At 45.6% G+C, this 22,113-nt stretch overlaps 1 protein-coding gene across 13 annotated transcripts in view; it reads left to right on the top strand.

Moving 5' to 3' along the window:
* NR2C1 (nuclear receptor subfamily 2 group C member 1) overlaps positions 1-22,113 on the top strand; it is a 101,329-nt gene that overhangs the window by 77,843 nt on the left and 1,373 nt on the right. For all 13 annotated transcript variants that reach the window (XM_008178738.4, XM_008178740.4, XM_042859814.2 and 10 more), the window contains 3 exons: positions 9,142-9,281; positions 15,070-15,207; positions 21,995-22,100. In XM_008178738.4, the coding sequence (XP_008176960.1) occupies positions 9,142-9,281; positions 15,070-15,207; positions 21,995-22,100 (384 nt within the window). The remainder of the gene's footprint in view (positions 1-9,141; positions 9,282-15,069; positions 15,208-21,994; positions 22,101-22,113) is intronic.

Here is a 22,113-nt window from a genome sequence, read left to right as displayed (position 1 = left end):
ACTGCTTTGGATTGTTATCGAGCAGAACCCGTCATCAGAATGGATGCATGTCCCCTAGAATGGTGGCTGAAGCATGAAGGGACATATGAATCTTTAGCACATCTGGCACGTAATATCTTGCAACACCGGCTACAACAATGTCATGAGAACACCTGTTCTCACTTTCAGGTGACATTGTAAACAAGAAGCAGGCAGCATTATCTCCTGAAAATGTAAACAAATTTGTTTGAGCAATTGGCTGAACAAGAAGTAGGACTGAGTGGACTTGCAGGCTCTAAAATTTTACATTTATTTTTGAATGCAGGTGTTGGTTTTTTTACATCTACATTTGTAAGTTCAACTTTCATGATAAAGAGATTGCACTACAGTACTTGTATAAGGTGAATTGAAAAATACTATTTCTTTTGTTTTTTTACAGTGCAAATACTTGTAATCAAAAATAAATGTAAAGTGAGCACTGTACACTTCGTATTCTGTGTTGTAATTGAAATCAATATATTTGAAAATGTAGAAAACATCAAAAATATTTAAATAAATGGTATTCTATTATTGTTTAACAGTGCGATTAATCGTGATTAATTTTTTTAATTGCACAATTAATCACAATTATTTTTTTAATTGCTTGACAGCCCTAGTATAAAGTGAAGATCATTGCATTGCATTAGAAAATGAAAACCTGTGTTTGGTTGTTGGCAGAGAACTTAACTTGTCTATGCATATCATCATTTCTTGAATTCGTCACCTTTTAACATCTCATTATTTCCTGTGGTACATGAGTTGCAAGTGGTGAGACTGAACTCAGCCTGCATTTGCAACTGGGATGCAATGGTGATGTGAATTACCAAAGAAAGGTAGAGAGAGGCTGATACACAGCTAACTGTGTGCCTTGGGCATCAGATATTGTTCTCTTTTTGCAAATCAATTATTGGTAGTAACTGTACCATTATTAACCTATTCTGGCAGATAGTGAGAAGTATTAGTAAAAACGTTTATCAAACATTGAGAGGTGTGTGTGGGGGGTTATTGTAGGGCGTGGCAGTTATCAGAAATAAATTGCCTCTTGCCACTAAAACCAGTTTTTATCATTCTCTTTATATTTTCTTAGAGCTTGCACTTTGTCCAGCAAAATCCATTAGCTCTCTTAAATTTCTTAGCTCTGATATAGTTCATGTAGTTCTATGTGACATGAGGAAATGCATTTAATTCCAAGACAAAGAGAAACAGCTTGTGTGCACTCTATAACTTTCCTGTCAGGTGTCATTTTATGAGACAGAGTAATTTCAGAACATACTCTTAAAAAAAAAAAATGTTAAATATACTATAGCTACTATGAGGAAAAAATGGAGAAAATGCAAGTTAACCTTCGCCCATACATAAGTCATATTGGTCTCTGCCCACATCTAAAATGCCTTGGATAAATTCTTTGCGATTAACTTGCATGATGTCTCCATTTCCCCTTTGTGACTAAATCAAATACTGAAACAGCTGTTGACTTTCAACTAAATTTATTTTAAAACATAATCCAACAACATGCCAGCTTTCAGGTTTTTAAAAAAAGGCCTTCAGCCTGCCATTCAGCATCCTCATCACAGGAGCCATTTGAACTTCTGCCACTGCATGTAAATATTGTTTGAAAACTAGTGTAAACCCTGAGCAAATTAATGTGATCGGACATGCATTGAAAATGTAACTAATGATGTCTATCAGCTTGCTTGTGCTAGGGAGGTGTAGAGAGACAAAATGGGTGAGGTAACATCTTTCATTGGACCAACTTACACTAAGCTTTTCTTCATGTCTGGGAAAAGTACTCAGAGCGTCATAGCTAAATATAAGGTTGAACAGATTGTTTAAATAAGTAGTTAAAATACATTTCAAGATGAAGTGGACCGTTAACACTCTTCCAGTCATGGGGAGGAGACATCGGGGGCAGTTGTTAGTGATTTATAGATTCTTGCAATAAGCCATAAATCCAGTGTGTCTATTCAGTAGATGATTTTTAGTGTCCAGCAAAGTTATGAATTTAACTCCCAGGCTCGTCTTGACCGCGTTGTGCAGGTTTCCTTTGAGGAGGAGGACGGATAAGTCCGGTATAGTGTGATCACTTTGTGAAAAGTGTTCACCCACAGGTGATACAATGTTTTTTCTTTTATCATTTTCCTCCGTGAATTCATTCAAGAGTGTAGTGATTGTCTGGTTTCACCCACATAGTTGTAATTGGGGCATTTAGTGCACTGTATGAGGTACACCACATGTTGTGATAGGCACATGTAGGACCCATGGATTTAGAAAGGTATGTGGGAGTGGGCGTTGATCATTGTTGCAGTGGAGACATGTCTGCAGGTTTTGCATGTTCTGGCAGGGTCTGGTGCTACTTTGAGTTGGTGTGTCCTCTCCTGTCTTTGCTGCTGCTGAGCTTGGAGAGTTGGGAGGTTGTTTGAAGGCCAGCAGAGGGGTTCAGGAAAGATTTCTTCTTCTTCGAGTGCTTGCTCATATCCATTCCATTAGGTGTGTGCGCGCCGCGTGCACGATCGTCGGAAGATTTTTACCCTAGCAACACCGGCGGGTCGGCTGTGGAGCCCCCTAGAGTGGCGCCTTCATGGCGCTGAATATATACCCCAGCCGACCCGGCGCCCCCTCAGTTCCTTCTTACCGCCCCTGACGGTCGTTGGAACTGTGGAGCGCTGCTTAGCTGTTCTCCACTCTCCCTAGCTTAGTTCGTTATTCGCAGTTATAGTTATAGTTATAGTCCTAGTGTTTATAGTTAAATAGTTCAATAGTTTAAAAGTTGTCTAGTTGTTATAATAGTTCAGGGGATTAAGGGGGTCGTCTCCCCCTTTCTCCCCCGGCCGCGGGGCCGGGCTCATGCCCAACGCTCCCGGCTTCAAGCTGTGCGCCTCCTGCGCTAAGCCTATGCCCACGAGCGACCCGCACGACTCCTGTCTGAAGTGCCTGGGAGAGTCCCATCAAACAGATAAGTGCAAGATCTGTAAGGCCTTCAGACCAAGGACCAAGAAGGAGCGGGACTTTCGGCTCCGGCAACTCCTGATGGAGGCGGCACTTAGTCCGGACGCTCCATCTACAAGTCAGGCCCCGGCACCTAGCGCCTCGGTGCGCAGTGCCCCGGCGGCACCGGCCATGACGACCACGCGAGTGGCGTCAGATGAGCCTTCCCGGCACCGGACCTCGTCGGCACCGCAAGCACAGCAAGTGCCTCGGCGCCGGTCATTATCCCCAGGGCATAAGAAAGCCCATAAGACGGGGACCTCCGTGCCGAAGACGCTGGCTCCCCCAGTGCCGGGGGTAGAGCCGCGTACGCCGGTGGAGCACCGGAAACAGGTGCCTCCAGCACCGTCGACTCCGGCGCCGAGGCTGTTGAGTCCGGTGCAGACGGCGTCTCCACCGAGGCCGGAGGTGATACAGTGCCTCCCGTCGACGCCAGAGACCTTCGCGGCGGCGAGAGACTTAATAGCTCTCACGGAGCCGGCACCGCCTCAACCACCGGCACCGACGGCACCGTTGCCTCGCCCGGTCCAGTCGAGGGGGAAACCTGCCTTGATGTGCCCTCCATCGCAAGGGCTGGAACCTCGGCACCGATCCAGGTCCCGAAGCAGGTCCCCACGCCGCTCGCAGTCCCGGCACCGAATATCACCTCGGCACCGGTCGTACTCGCGGCCAAGATCTTCTTCGCGGCACCGCTCTACGTCTCGGCACCGCTATGATCGTCGGCACCGATCAACGTCGAGACGTAGTTCTCGGCACCGCTACGGTCGCCGCTCGACGTCGAGAGGCCGCTCCCGGTACCGGGCATACTCCAGGTCCTCGTCGAGGTCCAGATCCGACTCCTGGCACCGACGAGGTCATCGGCACCGGTCGCGGTCCCGGCACCGGTCGCCGGCACCGCGTGGAGATAGAGCATCTCCAGACCGGCACCGTGCGGCACCGCAGCCCACGGGAATCGTCTCGACGCTCTCGGCACCGCCATGGCCATCGAGATCGGGGTCTCGCTCCTCGGAGGACCTCTCGAGATCGGCATACCCCCCTCAGGGGCAAGCCGAGGAACAGGACTTGGGCCATTGGCAGAACATAACAGAGGACCATTCTCATGGCCCATCTCACTGGTCGTTCTGGACCCCGTGGGCGTACCATCAGGCGCAAGGGGCTCCAGTTGCTTCGACCTCTCGCTCCGGTCACTCTGTTAGAAGGGCCCCGGAGTCCACCATCTCTCGGCCTCCGCCAAGGGGCATGGAGGCTTCCGTGTCTGCACCACCTGACGCCCTGGACTTAAGCGCAGGTGATGCTCCGGCCCAGGAGCAGGGAGACCAGGACCCTCCCTTGGATCCTGTTCCACCGGAGGCATCTTCCTCTTCCTCTCCGGATGAGGCAGTGGCGGGCACATCGTGCACAGGTCCACCTCCAATAGATCTTCGGGCCCACCAAGATCTTCTGCGTAGGATGGCCCGTAATATGGACCTGCAGGCGGAGGAGATAGTGGAGGTACACGACCCCATCGTGAATATCCTCGGAGCGGATGCCCCATCGAGGGTGGCGTTACCCCTGATCCGCACGATACAAGCCAATGTATCTACGATATGGCAGACTCCTGCCTCTATCCCACCCACAGCGAGAGGGGTGGAAAGGAAATACTTTGTCCCGTCTAAAGACTACGGGTACTTGTATACCCACCCCCAGCCGTGTTCACTGGTGGTGGCATCAGTGAACGCAAGGGAGCGCCACGGTCAGCAGGCCGCAGCGCCCAAATCGAAGGAGGCTAAGCGCCTCGATTTATTCGGCCGTAAAGTTTACTCAGCCGGAGGGCTGCAACTTAGAGCGGCTAATCAACAGGCGCTCTTGAGCCGCTATAGCTTTAACTCCTGGAACTCTATGGGGAAGTTCAAGGAGTTGGTTCCCCAGGAGTCCAGGGAGGAGTTTGGAGCCCTGGTGGAGGAGGGTAAGAAGGTGGCTCGGACCTCCTTACAGGCCTCCTTAGACATAGCGGACTCTGCTGCGAGAACCCTGGCCTCAGGTATCGCTATGCGGAGGATCTCCTGGCTCCAGGTTTCGGGTCTGCCTCAGGAACTGCAGCAAACCCTGCAGGATCTGCCCTTTGAAGGACAAGGGTTGTTTTCAGAAAAGACGGACTCTCGCCTGCAGAGCCTCAAGGACTCCAGGACGATCATGCGTTCCTTGGGGATGCATGTTGTGGGCCCTCAGCGCAGGCCATTTAGACCGCAGCCTCAGCGCTTCTACCCCCCCCCCGCCTCGTCAGAGACAGGACTCGACCCGGAGGCGAGGACGAGGTGGTAGAAGAAGGTGGACCGGCCCTCAACCTGGTCAGAACCAGGGGCCGCCTAGACCACCTTCGGGCCCCAGGCAGAACTTTTGAAGGTGCGGTCGAGGACGGCGCCCCGGTCATCCCACAGGATCCAGCCCCATCCTTTCGGGATCGCCTTTCCCATTTCCACCATGCCTGGTCCCTTATAACCTCGGACCGTTGGGTCCTTCGCACGGTGGACAGGGGATATGCTATCCAGTTTTCCTCAATTCCCCCTTCCTCCCCCCCTTCCCCGTCCCTCTTCAGGGACCCTTCTCACGAGCAACTTCTTATACAGGAAGTTTCCACGCTCCTTGCTATGGGGGCCATAGAGGAGGTTCCAGTGGAGTTAAGGGGCAGGGGATTCTATTCCCGTTACTTCCTCATTCCCAAGTCCAAAGGAGGTCTGCGACCCATCTTGGACTTGCGCGGACTCAACAAATTCGTAGTAAAGTTGAAGTTCCGCATGGTCTCTTTGGGGGCCATTATCCCTTCCCTCGATCCTGGAGACTGGTTCGCCGCCCTCGACATGAAAGATGCATACTTTCACATAGCAATTTACCCGCCTCACAGACGCTTCCTGCGGTTCGTGGTAAGCAAGGTGCACTACCAATTTGCAGTCCTTCCCTTCGGCCTATCCTCGGCCCCAAGGGTGTTCACGAAATGTATGGCTGTCGTGGCAGCGTACCTTCGTCGGCAAGGGATACAGGTGTTCCCGTACCTAGACGACTGGCTGGTACGCGGTCGCACCAAAGAACAAGTTCGAGATCACGTCCACATAATAGTGCACACATTCAACAAGTTGGGTATCCTACTCAACAAGGACAAATCCACTCTAGAACCTACCCAGAGAATAGAATTCATCGGCGCGGTTCTAGACTCCAGACGTGCACAAGCCATCCTGCCAGACAATCGCTTTTGCACCATCACGAGCCTCATTCAAGGACTCAAGGCCTTCCCAACTACCACGGTGAGGTCGTGCCTTACCCTGCTGGGTCACATGGCTTCCTGCACGTACGTAACCAGGCATGCCAGACTTCGGCTTCGCCCACTCCAGACCTGGGTGTCATCAAGATACCGCCCACATCGGGACAGCCTGAACATGGTGGTCACGGTCCCGAACTCGGTCCTGACCTCCCTCACATGGTGGCTAGACCACAAGGTGGTTTGCGAGGGGATGCCGTTTCACGCCCCACAACCCTCTCTGCACCTGGTCACAGACGCTTCATCCCTGGGTTGGGGCGCCCATCTCAACGAACACCATACCCAGGGCCTGTGGACTGCACCCCAGATAGCCCTGCACATCAATGTTCGGGAACTGATGGCGGTGCGCCTGGCGTGCCAGGCATTTCTCAATCTCCTACGTGGCCGTTGTGTGTTAGTTCTCATCGACAACACCACTGCCATGTTTTACATCAACAAGCAAGGAGGAGCACGTTCGTCAATGCTATGCCAAGAGGCCATTCGCCTGTGGGACTTCTGCATCGCCCACTCAATCCATCTCACGGCATCGTTCCTCCCTGGAGTCCAGAACACTCTGGCGGACCGACTCAGCAGGTCCTTTCAAACACACGAGTGGTCTATCCGTCCGGACATCATACATTCCGTTTTCCAGAAGTGGGGGTTTCCCCAGATAGACCTGTTTGCATCTCGAGACAACAGGAAGTGCCACGTGTTCTGCTCCCTGCAAGGTCGAGCTCCGGGCTCCCTCTCGGACGCGTTTCTCCTTCCCTGGAAAGACCACCTGTTTTATGCCTTCCCTCCGTTTCCTCTGGTCCACAAGGTACTGCTCAAATTGCGCAGAGACCAGGCACAGGTGATTCTGATCGCCCAGCGTGGCCGAGACAACATTGGTACACCACGCTGTTGGAGCTCTCGGTTCAGACACCGATCCCGCTTCCATTATGCCCGGACCTCATCTCTCAGGACCACGGCCGCCTGCGTCACCCCGACCTGCAATCACTCCACCTCACGGCGTGGCTGCTCCATGGTTCACCCAGGCAGAGCAGCAGTGCTCGCACTCTGTCCAACAGATTCTGCTGAGCAGTAGGAAGCCCTCAACACGGACCACATACTTGGCCAAGTGGAAGCGGTTCTCCTGTTGGTGCGAACAACGAGCCACGTCCCCATTACAGGCACCTATCCCTCTCATTTTGGAATATCTCCTCTCCCTAAAACAGCAAGGGTTGGCGATATCTTCAATTAGAGTTCACCTGGCCGCTATATCGGCCTTTCACCCAGGGGAACTCGCGTCCTCGGTATTCTCTAACCCGATGGTCGTTAGATTCCTCAAGGGCTTAGACCGGATGTACCCACAACAACGTCAGCCCGTTCCAACGTGGGACCTCAACCTGGTTCTCTCCAAGCTCACAGGTCCTCCATTCGAGCCACTGGCCACCTGTTCACTTCTGTACCTATCCTGGAAGACAGCCTTCCTCGTAGCCATCACCTCAGCAAGGCGCGTTTCGGAACTCAGGGCGCTTACATCCGAGCCCCTTACACAGTTTTCCATAAGGATAAAATGCAGCTCCGCCCACATCCTGCCTTTCTCCCTAAGGTGGTTTCTCCATTTCATATCAACCAGGATATATTTCTCCCGGTCTTTCATCCTAAACCACATGCTACTCGCCAGGATCAACGTTTGCATTCTCTGGACGTACGCAGGGCCCTGGCCTTCTATATTGACCGCACAAGGCACTTTAGAAAGACGACGCAACTCTTCGTTGCAGTGGCCGACCGAATGAAAGGCTCACCGGTCTCCTCACAACGCCTATCCTCCTGGATTACGTCTTGCATCCGGACTTGCTATGACCTGGCAGGTGTCTCAGCACCGCATCTCACCGCTCATTCCACGAGGCCCAAGCTTCCTCGACTGCTTTCCTGGCGCAAGTTCCGATCCAGGACATTTGTAGAGCTGCGGTTTGGTCATCAGTCCACACGTTTACAGCTCACTATGCACTAGTGCAGCAGTCCAGGGACGATGCTGCCTTCGGATCAGCGATTTTGCACACAGCAATGTCTCACTCCGACCCCACCACCTAAGTTGGGCTTGGAGTCACCTAATGGAATGGATATGAGCAAGCACTCGAAGAAGAAAAGACGGTTACTCACCGTTGTAACTGTTGTTCTTCGAGATGTGTTGCTCATATCCATTCCAAACCCGCCCCCCGTCCCCACTGTCGGAGTAGCCGGCAAGAAGGAACTGAGGGGGCGCCGGGTCGGCTGGGGTATATATTCAGCGCCATGAAGGCGCCACTCTAGGGGGCTCCACAGCCGACCCGCCGGTGTTGCTAGGGTAAAAATCTTCCGACGATCGTGCACGCGGCGCGCACACACCTAATGGAATGGATATGAGCAACACATCTCGAAGAACAACAGTTACAACGGTGAGTAACCGTCTTTTTCAGAATGGGGGTCCCCATCGAGTATGGATTGTAGTTGTTTGATGATACCCCTTCTGGGTTCTTGTGTGGGGAGGTAGTTGAGAACTACTCAGTTGGTGTGCAATTGGAGGGTGTTTTATTTCTGTATTGAAGCAAATTCTCTCAGAGTATTTGGGTGGACAGTTCTGTGATGCAGACTATTAATATTTAGTTCTTTAAAAATAAACCAACTTCTATACAAATGCCACTTTTAACATAAACCTGGGAATTTTAATTCTAACATGCAAATAAAAATATTTTTGATCTGGATTTTGATTTGTTGGAAGTGGTAGTAATGCCTAAACTAGATTAATTGTTACTATTTGTACTGTGCTCTGCAGATGTGAAGCACTCTTTAATTGCAAGTAAACAATTTCATTAACCAGATTTTTTTGTTCCTTTAAATAGGCAAGATAACAGCATATCATTAGTAAAAGCCTGCTGGAATGAACTTTTTACACTTGGTCTTGCACAGTGTTCACAAGTGATGAATGTGGCAACTATATTAACTGCATTTGTTAATCACCTGCATGGTAGCTTACAGCAAGGTAAGATGCATCCTGCCATTTTTCAGGGTGTAAATGGGGAGTTAATTAACAGCATGAGTTAAATGTCAGTGCATAATTTTTATACTGTGCAGAAGTTTACTAGTTGTCTGTGAATTGTTAATGGGAATTTATTGTGTACACAATTGAATGGCCACTATTGAAATAATAATATAAAGTCCATGAAAAATGTGGAAAATTTTAGCAAACCTACAGAAGTCAGTCACATTTAGTAATAATAAAAACTGTATTTTAATGTGTCCCCTTCCTTTTCGTTTTCTCTCTCCCTCCCAGAAAATTTATATACAAATAATTGTTCTAATTAAAAATGCAAAGTTCAATAGGATATGCTGAACAACCTCAAGGAAAATATGTGCAGTCAAAATTTACTTGCGTCCTGCATTCAGTCATCAGTCTCTATAAAATTGTGTTGGAAGTCTTGCTGTTTTGTATGGTATAAAGCAAGACTAAATTCTGAGTTTTAGTAGAATTAAGATTTCACAAACTAAACAAACTTAGTGGGCAGTGTGTAGCTTATATGATTTGAGAAGTGAAAGAGTAATAAGTTGCAAGTTTTTATCAGTGAGGGCAATTAATCATTGGAACAGCTTACGAAGGGTTGTGGTTGATTTTCCATCACTGGAAATTTTTAAATCAAGATTGGATGTTTTTCTAACAGATACGTACTCTAATTCAAGCACTGCTACTGTTAATTTAAAGAAGGAATTATTAATACATGGATATGCTATTATTTGTGTTATGCAGAAGTTCAGATTAGACAATCACAATGGTCCCTTCTGGCCTTAAGATCTATTACTGTACAAGTCCCATTATGGAAAATCATGTAAAATATGTTCCTAAAACTAGAAGCAGTTTATAGTGTAAGAAACTTTTAGCATATTAATTTGATTCTCCATGTTCCTGGAGACTTAAGTATTTTTTCTTCAGCTGCTTCTTTTCAGTCCTAACTTTAAAATGTACTTGAATTTGACTGAAATGTATTATGGAGAAGGGAAAGGTTACAATATTCTTTTCTCCTTCATGAATTGGGTCTGTAGATTCCCATTGTAGGTATCATGACATAACTCATGATCCATAGAGCTATGCTAGTCAGGGCTCTATTCATAACTGCCACATAATTGTACCTGAGAATTTGTTTTAACACACACATCCTCCAAAAAACAACAATCCTTGTGCTAGTGAGGGGGGCGGAAAATGCTTCTGAATGTGAACTAGATGCAAACTGATAGCTGCCAGAGGATGCAGAAGGCCAAAGATAGAAGCTCAAAGATAAATGTGGACTGCCGTCCTTCATTCCGGGTGGTAACACTACAGCCTGACAATATAAAGTCAGTGGAGAAAATCTGAAGGGGAGCACCAAAAATGATTAAAGGTGTAGAAAACATAACCTATGAAGAAAGATTTTTTTTTTTTAAATGGGTTTGTTTAGCTTGGAGAAAAGAAGACTGAGTGAGGGACATGATAACAGTTTTCGAGTATATAAAAGGTTGGTATAAAGAGGAGGCTGATAAATTGTTCTCCTTAACCACTGAAGACAGGACAAGAAATAATGGGCTTAAGTTGCAGCCAGGAAGATTTAGGTTAGACATTAGAAAAAGCTTCCTAATTGTAAGGGTAGTTAATCACTGGGGCAAATTACCTAGGGAGGTTTGTAGAAGTCTTTAAGAACAGGTTGGGGATGGTTTAGATCAGTGTTTCTCAACGATAGGTCCATGGACCGGTGCCGGTCCCTGAGATTTCCCTGACACAGTTTAGGAAGCCAGAAAGCTGGTCCATGGTATCAAAAAGGTTTAGAAACACTGGTCTAGATAATACCTAGTCCTGTCTCAAGGTGGAGACTGGATTAGAAGACTTATTGAGGTCCCTTCCAATCTTACATTTCTATGATTCTGCTCTATGATTCTGTGATAATTATCTAACTGCTGATACTTTTAGCAGAAATATCAAGCTAATTGTCATTTTGGTGCACATTAGTAGATTTTGGGGTGGTGTGCAATGAGACTGCTAGTTGCAGTCCTGGTTTACTGGGAGTGGAAAATGAGAAATTCAAAACACTCCTTTCCCCACATTTTAAGTCACTTCTGCCCTTGCCCAAGATAAGATAAATCCTTCTTTGCAATACAAAAAGCCTTATCTGTCTCCTGGATACCACAATCAGCAATCATGTTTTGCAATGTTCTGAAAACTGTGTCCCCCGCCCCGGTTCAGCTTCCAAAACCTCTAGGTTTCCCAGGACAACTACTACAGCATAGTTACTCATTGTCAGTACAGAAATCTCATATTCCAGTGATTTCTACCCTGGTGCCACCCCCTCTCATCCCTTGTAATCCTATAAGAGTAACTTTTTTTTACGCCATCTCGTTCATACTGAGTGCTACACTTTTTTTGCTTGACCCAGTTCTTACCTGGATCTGGTTTCCCCCATCCCAGTCAAGAGATTTGGAGGTTCCTGTTTCTTTTCAAACCTCTTGCAGTTATGAACTATTCAGCTGATCCTAGCTGATTTAATGTTGCAGGTTTAATGTGCAAATCCCAACAACTTTCACAGCCATGTCACCACCTCATCTTACTCCTATCTGATACTGAGTCTTTGAAGAAAAATTGTTTGTTTCTTGGACTTCACCTGTTGTGTGGGATTAACCCTATGATAGCTCACCTCATAGGTCTTGTAATGTGTGTCTAGAGTGGCAACAGACCCAGTCCAGCAAACTCACCATTCACCGAGGCATTGTCTACATTGAGAATTTAAGGAAAATACCTTCCATTGCTTGGACACAGTGGTAAAAATGCCAGTGGCCAATCTACATCAGTGCCCCCACAGTTACTAGCACTAGTGGGGCTGCACTGTGCTAGAGCAACGGTGGAGGATTTCCCTACAATTCTCTTTTTTTTTTTTTGTATGGTTTCATCTCTGTTTGAAGCTATACACATACAAGGGTGACTGGTGCAGTCTTTTCAGAAGGCGCTTCAAGCGCTGAAAACAGCTGCTTGACTGGGTCTCTGTCAGTATGGAAAGATCTGTGATGAGACAGACAGGTCCTAACACTTATAGGAGCTACTTTAGACTCTATGAGAAGAATAGCAGTTATTAAGAACCCACCAATTTCAGTCTTTCTTTTCTTGTTCTGGGAGGTTGGAGGTGACCTTAGGCCTTTAGGTGAGTTGCAGTAACAACAACAAAAGAATAAGGTAAAGAAAGTGACACCTGAGTTGACTGAATTATTTAATGAGTGGAGGTCTCTGGAATGAAGCAAAGCACATCCCCTTCATCTTGCTCCATGGAAGATTACAGCAGAAAAAAGTGAAATTCTTAAGGCTAGAGTTTTCAAAAATTAGTGGCTACGGTTAGGGTCCTAAACGAGAGGCCTGACTCTAAAAATTACTGTGCATCCAGTGGCCTTCATTGATTTCAGGGGAAGCTGCTAGATACTCACGAATTTTGAAAATCAGGGTACGTCTATACCCAGCCGCTAGTTCGGCGGCTGGCAATCGAACTTCTGGGTTCGACTTATCGCGTCTTGTCTGGACGCGATAAGTCGAACCCGGAAGTGCTTGCCGTCCACTGCGGTACTCCAGCTCGGCGAGAGGAGTACCGCGGAGTCGACGGGGGAGCCTGCCTGCCGCGTGTGGACCGAGGTAAGTTCGAACTAAGGTACTTCAAACTTCAGCTATGTTATTCACGTAGCTGAAGTTGCGTACCTTAGTTCGATTTGGGGGTTTAGTGTAGACCAAGCCTCAGGGTATTTACTCAGAAAATCAAATTTAGGCACCAATTTTTGAAAAACTTCCCCCCAAAAAAATTCTTTAAAAGAGATCTTTGCTTTACCTGCAAAAATCTTATATCCCTCAGGGCTGGTCTGTACTACACAGTTAAGTCAACATAAGGCAGCTTATGTTGGTCTAATTATGTCAATGTCTACACTGCAGCCTTCCTCCCACCAATGTAGGTGCTCTACTACAGCAGCATAACAACTCTACCTCCATGAGAGGTGTAAGGCTTATGTCGGTGTAGTTTGGGCCATGCAGTATCTGTGTAGACACTGCATCCCTTACATCGGCGTTCTTGTCAGTTTCAGGGCAGAAGCTGTGAAATTGACAAGAAAGCACCTGCTGCCCTAGAGAGCTGGGCGGCTGGACCGTACTCCCAGCTAGGATCTGGGGTGAGAAGCCCAGGTGAGCCGTGAAATTGACAAGGTTGCCCAGCTCCAGGTGTGTGTGGCGCGGTGGGGGGGGGAGGGGCTGAGAAACCAGGGCAGCTGGACTCCACTCCCCGATGGCAAGAAGTCCTGGACGGCTTTCCCCTGCTACTGGTGGGGAATGGGACAGGGAGGGACAAGACGCTCCAGGCGACTTCCTCCCGCTCCTGACAGGGAACGGGGAGCAAGGACGGGGCTTCCCGCAGGGAGCCTGTGGCTCAGTCAGGCTCATGGCAGGGAGCCGCCAGCAAAGCTGAGAGACCGGGCTCTGAGCTCCCCACACTGCCCCTCGTAGGTCAATGGAAGCGCTCCAGGTGAGGATGTGCACCACTGACCCAAGGAGGGTAGTGTGGACCTGCACCACTGCAGTAATTACATGGTGGGTTTGTAGTGTAGATGTACCCTCAGAGGTATCAGGTATAAGCCCCTTATATTGAAACATCTTGTTCCATGGTATTTGTTTTTCAACTCTACTAAAAAAAAAAAAAAAATTAACAGGACTGTAATTGCTTGTGAGATACACATAGCATCTCAGTCTTTGATACTTTGTTCTTCATCGCCATTCTATGATTTTTCTATATGTCTAAAATGAAATAGATTTGCTTTAATTGTTTTACAGTTATAATAGTTAGATTGGGGCTCAAGTTACTTTAATTGTTCTAGCATGGGCCAGGCTCTTGTGGTATTAAACTCATAGACCTCTCCAGAGAATTCCTTATACACCTCTACCCAGATATAACGCGACCCAATATAACACAAATTCGGATATAACGCAGTAAAGCAGCGCTCTGTGGGGGGCGGCGCTGTGCGCTCCAGTGGATCAAATTCAATATAACATGGTTTCACCTATAACGCGGTAAGATTTTTTGGCTCCCGAGGACAGTGTTATATCGGGGCAGAGGTGTATTCCTTCTAGTAGTGTTAGCTCTCATACCCCTAAATCGGGCAAGATTTTTCTATCCAGATCTTGAATGTTTTGTATGTCTTCACCTAGCCACTTGGTTTGGATTCCTAAAAATTGACTCATCTCACTTTTTAAAAGGGGAAAGTAATCATGCTACTATCCAAAAAACCTTTCCCAGTGCAGTCATGTATTTAAAATGATAGTTTAGGAATACAGCTAAGACAGGCATGGGGTGGATCCTTTTACAGACTTTGATTCTAGAACATTTGGATCCTAAAATGGAAGATGTGCTCTTTAATAGATTTGGTGCTGCTAACGCTTCTGTGATGAGTGAGCATGGTACATGACTCTTATGGAGTACATCTGCAGGGGTGTAATACATTCAGGGAATTCCATTTACTAGTATGTAATCTTCTTCCCCCTTCTGGTGATTAATATTTCAGGTGCCAGTCCACCTCTGTTCATTGGACTCCTTAGTAGGATTATCAGACAAATCATGAAGTGTGTTTATATAATATAATATAATATAATTAATATAATATACATTGGCCTGTAGTTTTTTCCTTCAGAAGAAGAATATGGATTCATATTACCAGCTGTATGAATCGTTTAGAATCAGGAGTAAATTTATCCAGAAAAATCCATTCTGCAATTTTTTGTACTACTCTAGATAAGCTGTCTACAGATAGAGGAAAACTAGTGATGGAGCATATCTTCAAACTGCAAGAGTTCTGTAACAGTATGGTTAAGCTTTGCCTAGATGGGTATGAATATGCTTATCTGAAAGCAATCGTCCTCTTCAGTCCTGGTATGTAATTATTTTTAACTTAAAATTTTGTTCTTTTCTGTGACAATTGAGATCTGAGTATTTACAGTGTATTTAAAAGTTATTGTATTTTCCAAAATTCAAGCTTTCAGTTAAGGTGTGGGAGAGAGTAATTTTGTATGCAAGTTCATGCATTTCTGACATTTTAGTTCTATAGCTGCAACAAATGTGTGAACCTGATTTTATTTTAATTAGGTGCTAATTTAAAATCTAAAAGTTCTCCTTCTCCCAGTCTACCAAAGGTTCCATCTTCACTGAGAATTTTAGGCATTTCTCCCAAAGTTGCTGTAGCACCAGTGCACCTCAGCCATTGCTAGCAACGCTAGAAATGATAAGGCAGATTGACCAATGGTTTTTACCATCATGTTCTCTAATTCTGCTCCTTGAGAATCAGTTGGAAGGGGGAGAGACTGGAAGGAAGGAAGGAAGACTTAGGAGCCAGTTTGGCAGTTGGGGGGTGACATCAGATAAGTAGGTGAGGGGGCAGGCAGGACTAGGAGATTGGGACAAAAAGCCTTTGAGGGAGGGAGACCGAGACAGGATTGGGTGACACAGAGATCAGATGAGGAGCTTGGGAGTGAGGGTGAGGAGAGAGGGGTGTGTATTAAAAGAATGTTTTAAGGTTGCAAAGTCAAGCATACAAAAGCTAGAAAATGCGAGAATCATGGTTGCCTGTGCAACCTTGATTTAGCTGCCTTGTGCATATGTATTATGATACAGTCTAATTATATGATCACATACTATTTTTTCCACAGGACACCTGCTGCATTCAGTGCACAGGGTGGACCTGCTCTGGGGATGATTCAGTGTTGTGTAGTAAAGGATACTGTTGTCTGTAGGACTCCATTTGTTGTGGAAGTTGGAATTGATGTAGTGAATGAGGCAGGGGATAGCAGGAAGAGAAAGGATAGTTTCATGGTTAAGGATGTTGAATGCTGTCCTAGAGAATGGGATTCTATCCCTGCCTCTGTCGGAGTTCCAGTGTGGTGGTAGACAAGTCATTTAGACCAAACTTTTCACAGTTTGTCACTAATTGTGTGTTCCTTATTTTCTGGAGGCCCAAAATGAGACCATAGGGCCTGATTTGTGGAAGTACTGATCACTCTCAGAAGACAACAGAAGGTGTTCTTTGAATGTATAAACTGCTATATAATGCTTTGACAAATCAGATCCTAGATACGTAAATGGGCATTCAAAATTAGTGGATACTTCTGACCTTAATCATTCTGTTCCTCAGTACCCCATGTGTAAAATAGGGGGTAACACCACTCCCTCATCTCGCAGGGAGGCTGTGAAATTAAATTAAATTAAATTAAATTAATGTTTGTGAAATACTCAGATAATATAGTGATTAGCAACATAGAAAACTTCATGAAGAAATAAGTAATTGTGTATTCAGAGCCAGGGTTTGAATAGTGTGCAGTAAGTAAGGGGGGGAGGAGAGGAAGTGGCACACATTGAAAAATGAGGATGAAATAAAATATTGAGTTGCTATCATATTCACTGTTTGAGGCAGAGGTCCTGTGGAAATAATGTTTGATCAGGTAATTAAACATTGTATCATACTAGATACACAGAAGGGGGCCAAATTAACCTTAATTCTGGCTTTTCCTAACTTTTGAGTGCTTGACTTTGCTACTTTAACATTCTTTTAATGTAGTCATTTGTGTGTAATTTGATTTACACCAAGATACTGTCTCTTGAACCCAGGATTTTCATCCATCGTTTACAGATCCAGAGATTTATAATAAAAAGGAAAACAACAAAAATTGCTATATGGAAACATGATCTGCCAGGTGTTTTTCTGTATTTAGAGCAGTTTTTTACTCTGATATTTGCTGAGCAAGTCTGCAGTCTGCTCATTTTTCTCATACATGTTCTAAAAGCAACAATAACAAGTATGTCTTCTCATTGCTCTACCTTTTCTGAAGCTGATGTCCAACAGAGGTGAATTTTAAAAAGTCACTAAATCCCCTCTGTCAGTAGTATCATAATTTTAGCATCTATGCTAATAGCATCGTAATTTGCATACTGTTTTGGTAATAGTGAAGGCTTTGTTTTATTTCAATAGATTGTGAGTCTTGAGGAATAGAAGGCAGCTGCTGTGTAGCCTTTACTATGCCGTATCTATGAATGTAGACAATAAAGGCAACAGTAAAAATACAGTGGTTATATCTGTCATACAGTACCTCATTATATATTATTTAAACACCAGGAATTCATTATATTTAAGCATTCATCACTCAGACTGGAAAACATCCTATTTTCATGTTAAGGTTTTTCCATTGTCTTCAGCCTATCACACCCAACACTACATACACACACAAACAAACAGGAACTGGAACACTGAGTTCAGGAACCAGGAAACACACAGGAACTGGAGGTAATAAACAGGAAGGCCCCCCCACTACCTCCTCTCCACACCAATCATCATACTGTGCCTCTACGTTCTTCATGACATTACCTATACAGAGCCCCAGTGTAGAAGTCACATGCCTAATCATGGAAGCTTTTCAGACAGCAGATGGCAGTTATGGGATGCACTCAGTTTCCTCAAGCCCAACGTTCCACAGACCGCACGTATAAATATCCTCCTCCTTCAAATTCCACAGTCTGCCACCTGGAGCAGTGACAGAGCCAAACTCTTCCTTTTCTCTAATCTTATACATGCAAATCTAGTTGTAAATAGTTGCATTGTCAGATTAGGCTTAAGGGTTTTTTTCACTTGTCTTTTTTTTTTTTTTTTAATATATATTAGATCTCCTTCGGCCTTACTTACAATGGGAGGCCCATCTAAAAGAATGGGATTTAAAAGAGATTCCTCTTATCTCACAAAGTTCTGTACTTCAGATAGGCATGAAAAGGTCCCAAAGTACCATAAGATTGTACTCTAGAATCTGCTGCTGCAAGAGGCTTTGGTAATGCAAGAGTCTGATAGACCTTCCCCTAAAGTCTTCCCAGGCACAAGTAATATGGACAATAAGCCTTCCTTAGTGCTAATGCCTACCACAAAATCCCAGGCTGATGAAGCACATTCCCCCAGCTAAAGACCTGAATTCTTCAGATGGAGCCAAAGAAGGCACATCTTCTGGCACTGATCATTCTAAAAAGCTGTACTGTGAGAGAAAGAGATGCTCTGGCAAGTTATCCCACAATGAATCTGCTCCAGGTTGTCATATGGAGGAGCCATCGTTGGATCCATGGTTCCTCCCTTTTCCAAGATTGGTGCTGTAGATTTCCTGGAACTGAGAAGATCAGGTACTTTCCCAGTCTGCTGCAGCTCCACCTCAAAGGGAACTTGGTTTAGGTACAGGAAAACTTTTGGAACCTCAGTTGTCAGCCTGGACAGTTCCAAAATTAAAATTTTACCCAGTTGTCCTCCATACATGTACTGGGTACCTTGGGGCTTTTGGTCCTGTGGTTCCCTTCCTCCTTAAGTGGCCTCTGTGATGAGATGATGGAAGACCAACATCTTCCCGTCCCCTTACCCCCCCAAAGGAAGCCTTCTCCTACAAAGAAGGTGACGGCCTCTTCAGAGGTCCCTGGGATTCCTCTACTTTAAATCTTCAAGAGCGGTAGTTGTACCTGATTTGAAATCAGATGCATTCTCTCTGAGGAGCAGGAACTGGTGAGGCAGTCCTAGGAATTCCTCTTCTGTAAGTTATGCCAAGGCCTTTCAGGATTTGGTGGGTAGAATGGCTGTGATATCGGTATTCCACTGGTAGTTTTGTCTAACAAGCCACATAAATTTTTTGAAATCCTGGAGTACAAAGAGAAAAAAACAGTCCTCCTTGTCAATGAGCTGGTTAAAGAGGTCTGGAATCACTCTTCCTCTGCTGCTTCTGCCTCAAGGAAGCCAGATTCCTTATACCAGGTTACCAGTGTGGGTGTCAATTATTTTTCCAATATTTTACTCTGGGCCAGTTGTGAATTCTGCTGTAAATGACAAATCTAGAGCTGGGACAGTGTCATCAAAACATGGGCACAGAGAGACCAAATTACTAGAGTTATGGCCAGATAAGATGTTTTGTTCTAGTCCAGAGCTGTTACTTGGACCCAGTATGTTCCCCAAACCAAGGAATTTCTGGTCTTATACCAGAAAGGCTAGTTGTCCAAAAATTCTCTCGAGGCTTCATTTGATATCATGGACACTACAGCCAGGTCTTCGGCTATGGCTGTCATGTTGAAGAGATATTTCGGGCTCAGGAATGGTGGTACCAGCAAACACAGAGACAATCTGGGAAGCCCTTTTGTTTTCAGAAGAGAGAAAAGGTGTTCTTTTCTGCCTCAGAAGTTTCATCTACTGGTGGCGCTGCATGTAAGCAGCAAGTTTGAGGATGTGCCAGAGAGCCCTGGGTGAGTTTCAGGGGACCCAAGTCCTCCTCCTTCTTCCTCTTCTACCCCAGTCTTTTAGGATTCTTTGTTCCAATATTTACAGGCATGACAGGCCATTTCTTCATGTAGCTGAGTCCTAAAGATCATTGAAAGGGGGGGTACTCCTTGAAATTCATAGCGTGACAAAACTTGGTCTACCTTCTATTTCCTTTTTTTTTTTTTAATCCCTCTCATGAAAAACTAGTGGGAGAAAAGGACATATTGGAAGTGGAAGGCACACTGGAAGAAAGGTACCAGAAAGAAGTTCCAAAAGTAAAGGCCTACCCTATTTTGAGCTCCTTATATTGAACAGATACTGAAGGACAGTAAAATTATCTGTTTTCTCAAGGGAGCATAATCCTTGCTCAAGAACTTCAAGGCTGATTTGTGCCCTTGATATTTAATATGCTTGCTTTTACATTCAGATAACCACAAGAAGTACCTCAGTTTTGTAAGAGGTTCAGCAATTGCCCCCATGGTATTCACCAAGTGCTTGATGGTATCTGCAACTCATCTGACTCATCAGAAGTCTTCCTATGGGCACAACTGGCTCATAAGAGCCTAGTCTTACAGAGGGATAGTTTATGCCTTGTGGTAGACTTGCTTCTCTATCCAAAAATTATTCATTCACTCTCCCTGTGTTGATATATCTTGCTCCAACACAGCAACAAGGTGATGCAAAGATGCCTCAGCCGCCTTTACTTGACAGCATGACTGCTAGGTTTTAGGACAGGATGTTTTGTCCTTGTCTGAAGAGATCAAGGCAGTGGGAGTCTAGAAAAACATTTCACTAGGAAGCTTTACACTGTAAAGTGGAACAGGTTTTAAAAGTTTGCTCAAATGTCAAAGGCTTGACCTAGTTTCCTGTGTGTTTCCAGTTACTTTCTCCTCACACTTGTGTATTCAGAAGTATCCCTGGAAGTCTTTTCTAACTGGAAAGGAATGTTCAACCAGTCAAGTTATGAACTAGCTGATGTTTGTGCCTTCAGTGTCTCAAGGCTAACTGACCTAGTGGGATGGCAGCTTCAGTGGGAATGTATTACAATATGCCCCTATCTGAAATCTGTATGGCTGCTACATGGAGTTCAATTCATATGTTCACAAATGGCTTTTCTTTCCACATGGTATCAAGAATACACGTTAGTATCAGCAGGGCAGTGCTTTAGTCATTGTTGAACTAGCAGAGTGCCTCAGCCTGCCTTTTTAGGGATATCATTACTAGCTAACCTCCTATAGTTGGGCTCTGAAAGTAATGTCATGAAGGAGAAAAAAGAAGTTACTTCCAGCAGTAACTCGTGTTCTCAAAACACATTTCCTCTACGCAATCACACTTGACCTTCCCTTCTGCTCTTTACTTTGGAACCATGCTTTATAGATGGCTTATGGAGTTAAGAAATTGAGGGATTATTAGACAGGAAAGGATGTTTATACCATTGATCTATGAAATATTGGGTTTGAGGGAATTGTAGCACCTTCCAACCCAATCCGAACCTGATGGCACCTGATTACAAGTGTCGGGTTCAGACTGGGTATAAAAACAACCTGATGCTCTCTGGGTTGGCTCAGGTCATCTCCGATCACCTCTTCCTGCCTGTGGGGTTGGTGCAGTGGTGGCTGTGTGCCCTACTTGTGCTGGCTGCTGTCACCTCACTCCACAGCATGCACAGGAAAGTGAGGCAACAGCGGCTGACAGGAGCGGGGCATGCAGCTGTGCTGCACTGACCTCGGAGGCAGGAGGTAGCTGCAGATGAATCGCAGGCACAGGGCAAGGGACGCAGAAAGCGCACAGCATGCCAAGCTCACCGGACAAGGCATCAGCACTGACTCAGGTTCGGGGGGAACTGGCCACCCTTCAAGTGTGCAGAGCTGAACCAGTGTGGGGAGCAGACAATGGGCTGGGAGGAATTGGTCTGCAGAAGGGGGAGAGGGACTGGGGGGCAATTAGCTCCAGCAGTTTCAGAGAAGAAATAAAGTAAAGAAAATGGAGTCTGGAATGGCAGCTAGACTCCCTGTAATGTTTAAGCACACAACCCTCCAATGAACTGTCAACATCAGAATAATGCTGCTATGTTCGGTTGCAACACAGTAACTGGAGTCAAGATCAAATGTGAATGAGATTATGTAAATAGTTATACACGTGGTGAGAACTGCATTTGCTTGGACTACTAGAGCAGTTTAATATATTCATCTGAGCAACTTAAATGAAATAGATCTCTGTCATCTAAGAAAAGAATCCAAATAAGGGGAGGTGCCCAGCATCAAAATTGGCAGAAAACACCCAGAAGTTGCTACAGTAGCAAAGTAATTAATTGGATGGTTGCTCCAGCTGGGCTTTGTTGTTTTTGTTTTGTGCATCTTATCCAGAGCAGGTATAACCATATAAAGTGTGTTTCAGATCACCCAGGTCTAGAAAATGTGATACAGATTGAAAAGTTTCAAGAAAAGGCTTACATGGAGTTCCAAGATTATGTAACAAAAGCATATCCAGATGATACCTACAGGTATGTAAATTAC

This window comes from Chrysemys picta, chromosome 1 (assembly GCF_011386835.1).
Source record: "Chrysemys picta bellii isolate R12L10 chromosome 1, ASM1138683v2, whole genome shotgun sequence".
NCBI classification, from domain to species: Eukaryota; Metazoa; Chordata; order Testudines; family Emydidae; genus Chrysemys; species Chrysemys picta.
Note: the sequence above shows the minus strand (reverse complement) of the source record. Positions and strands in the feature narration are given on the sequence as shown.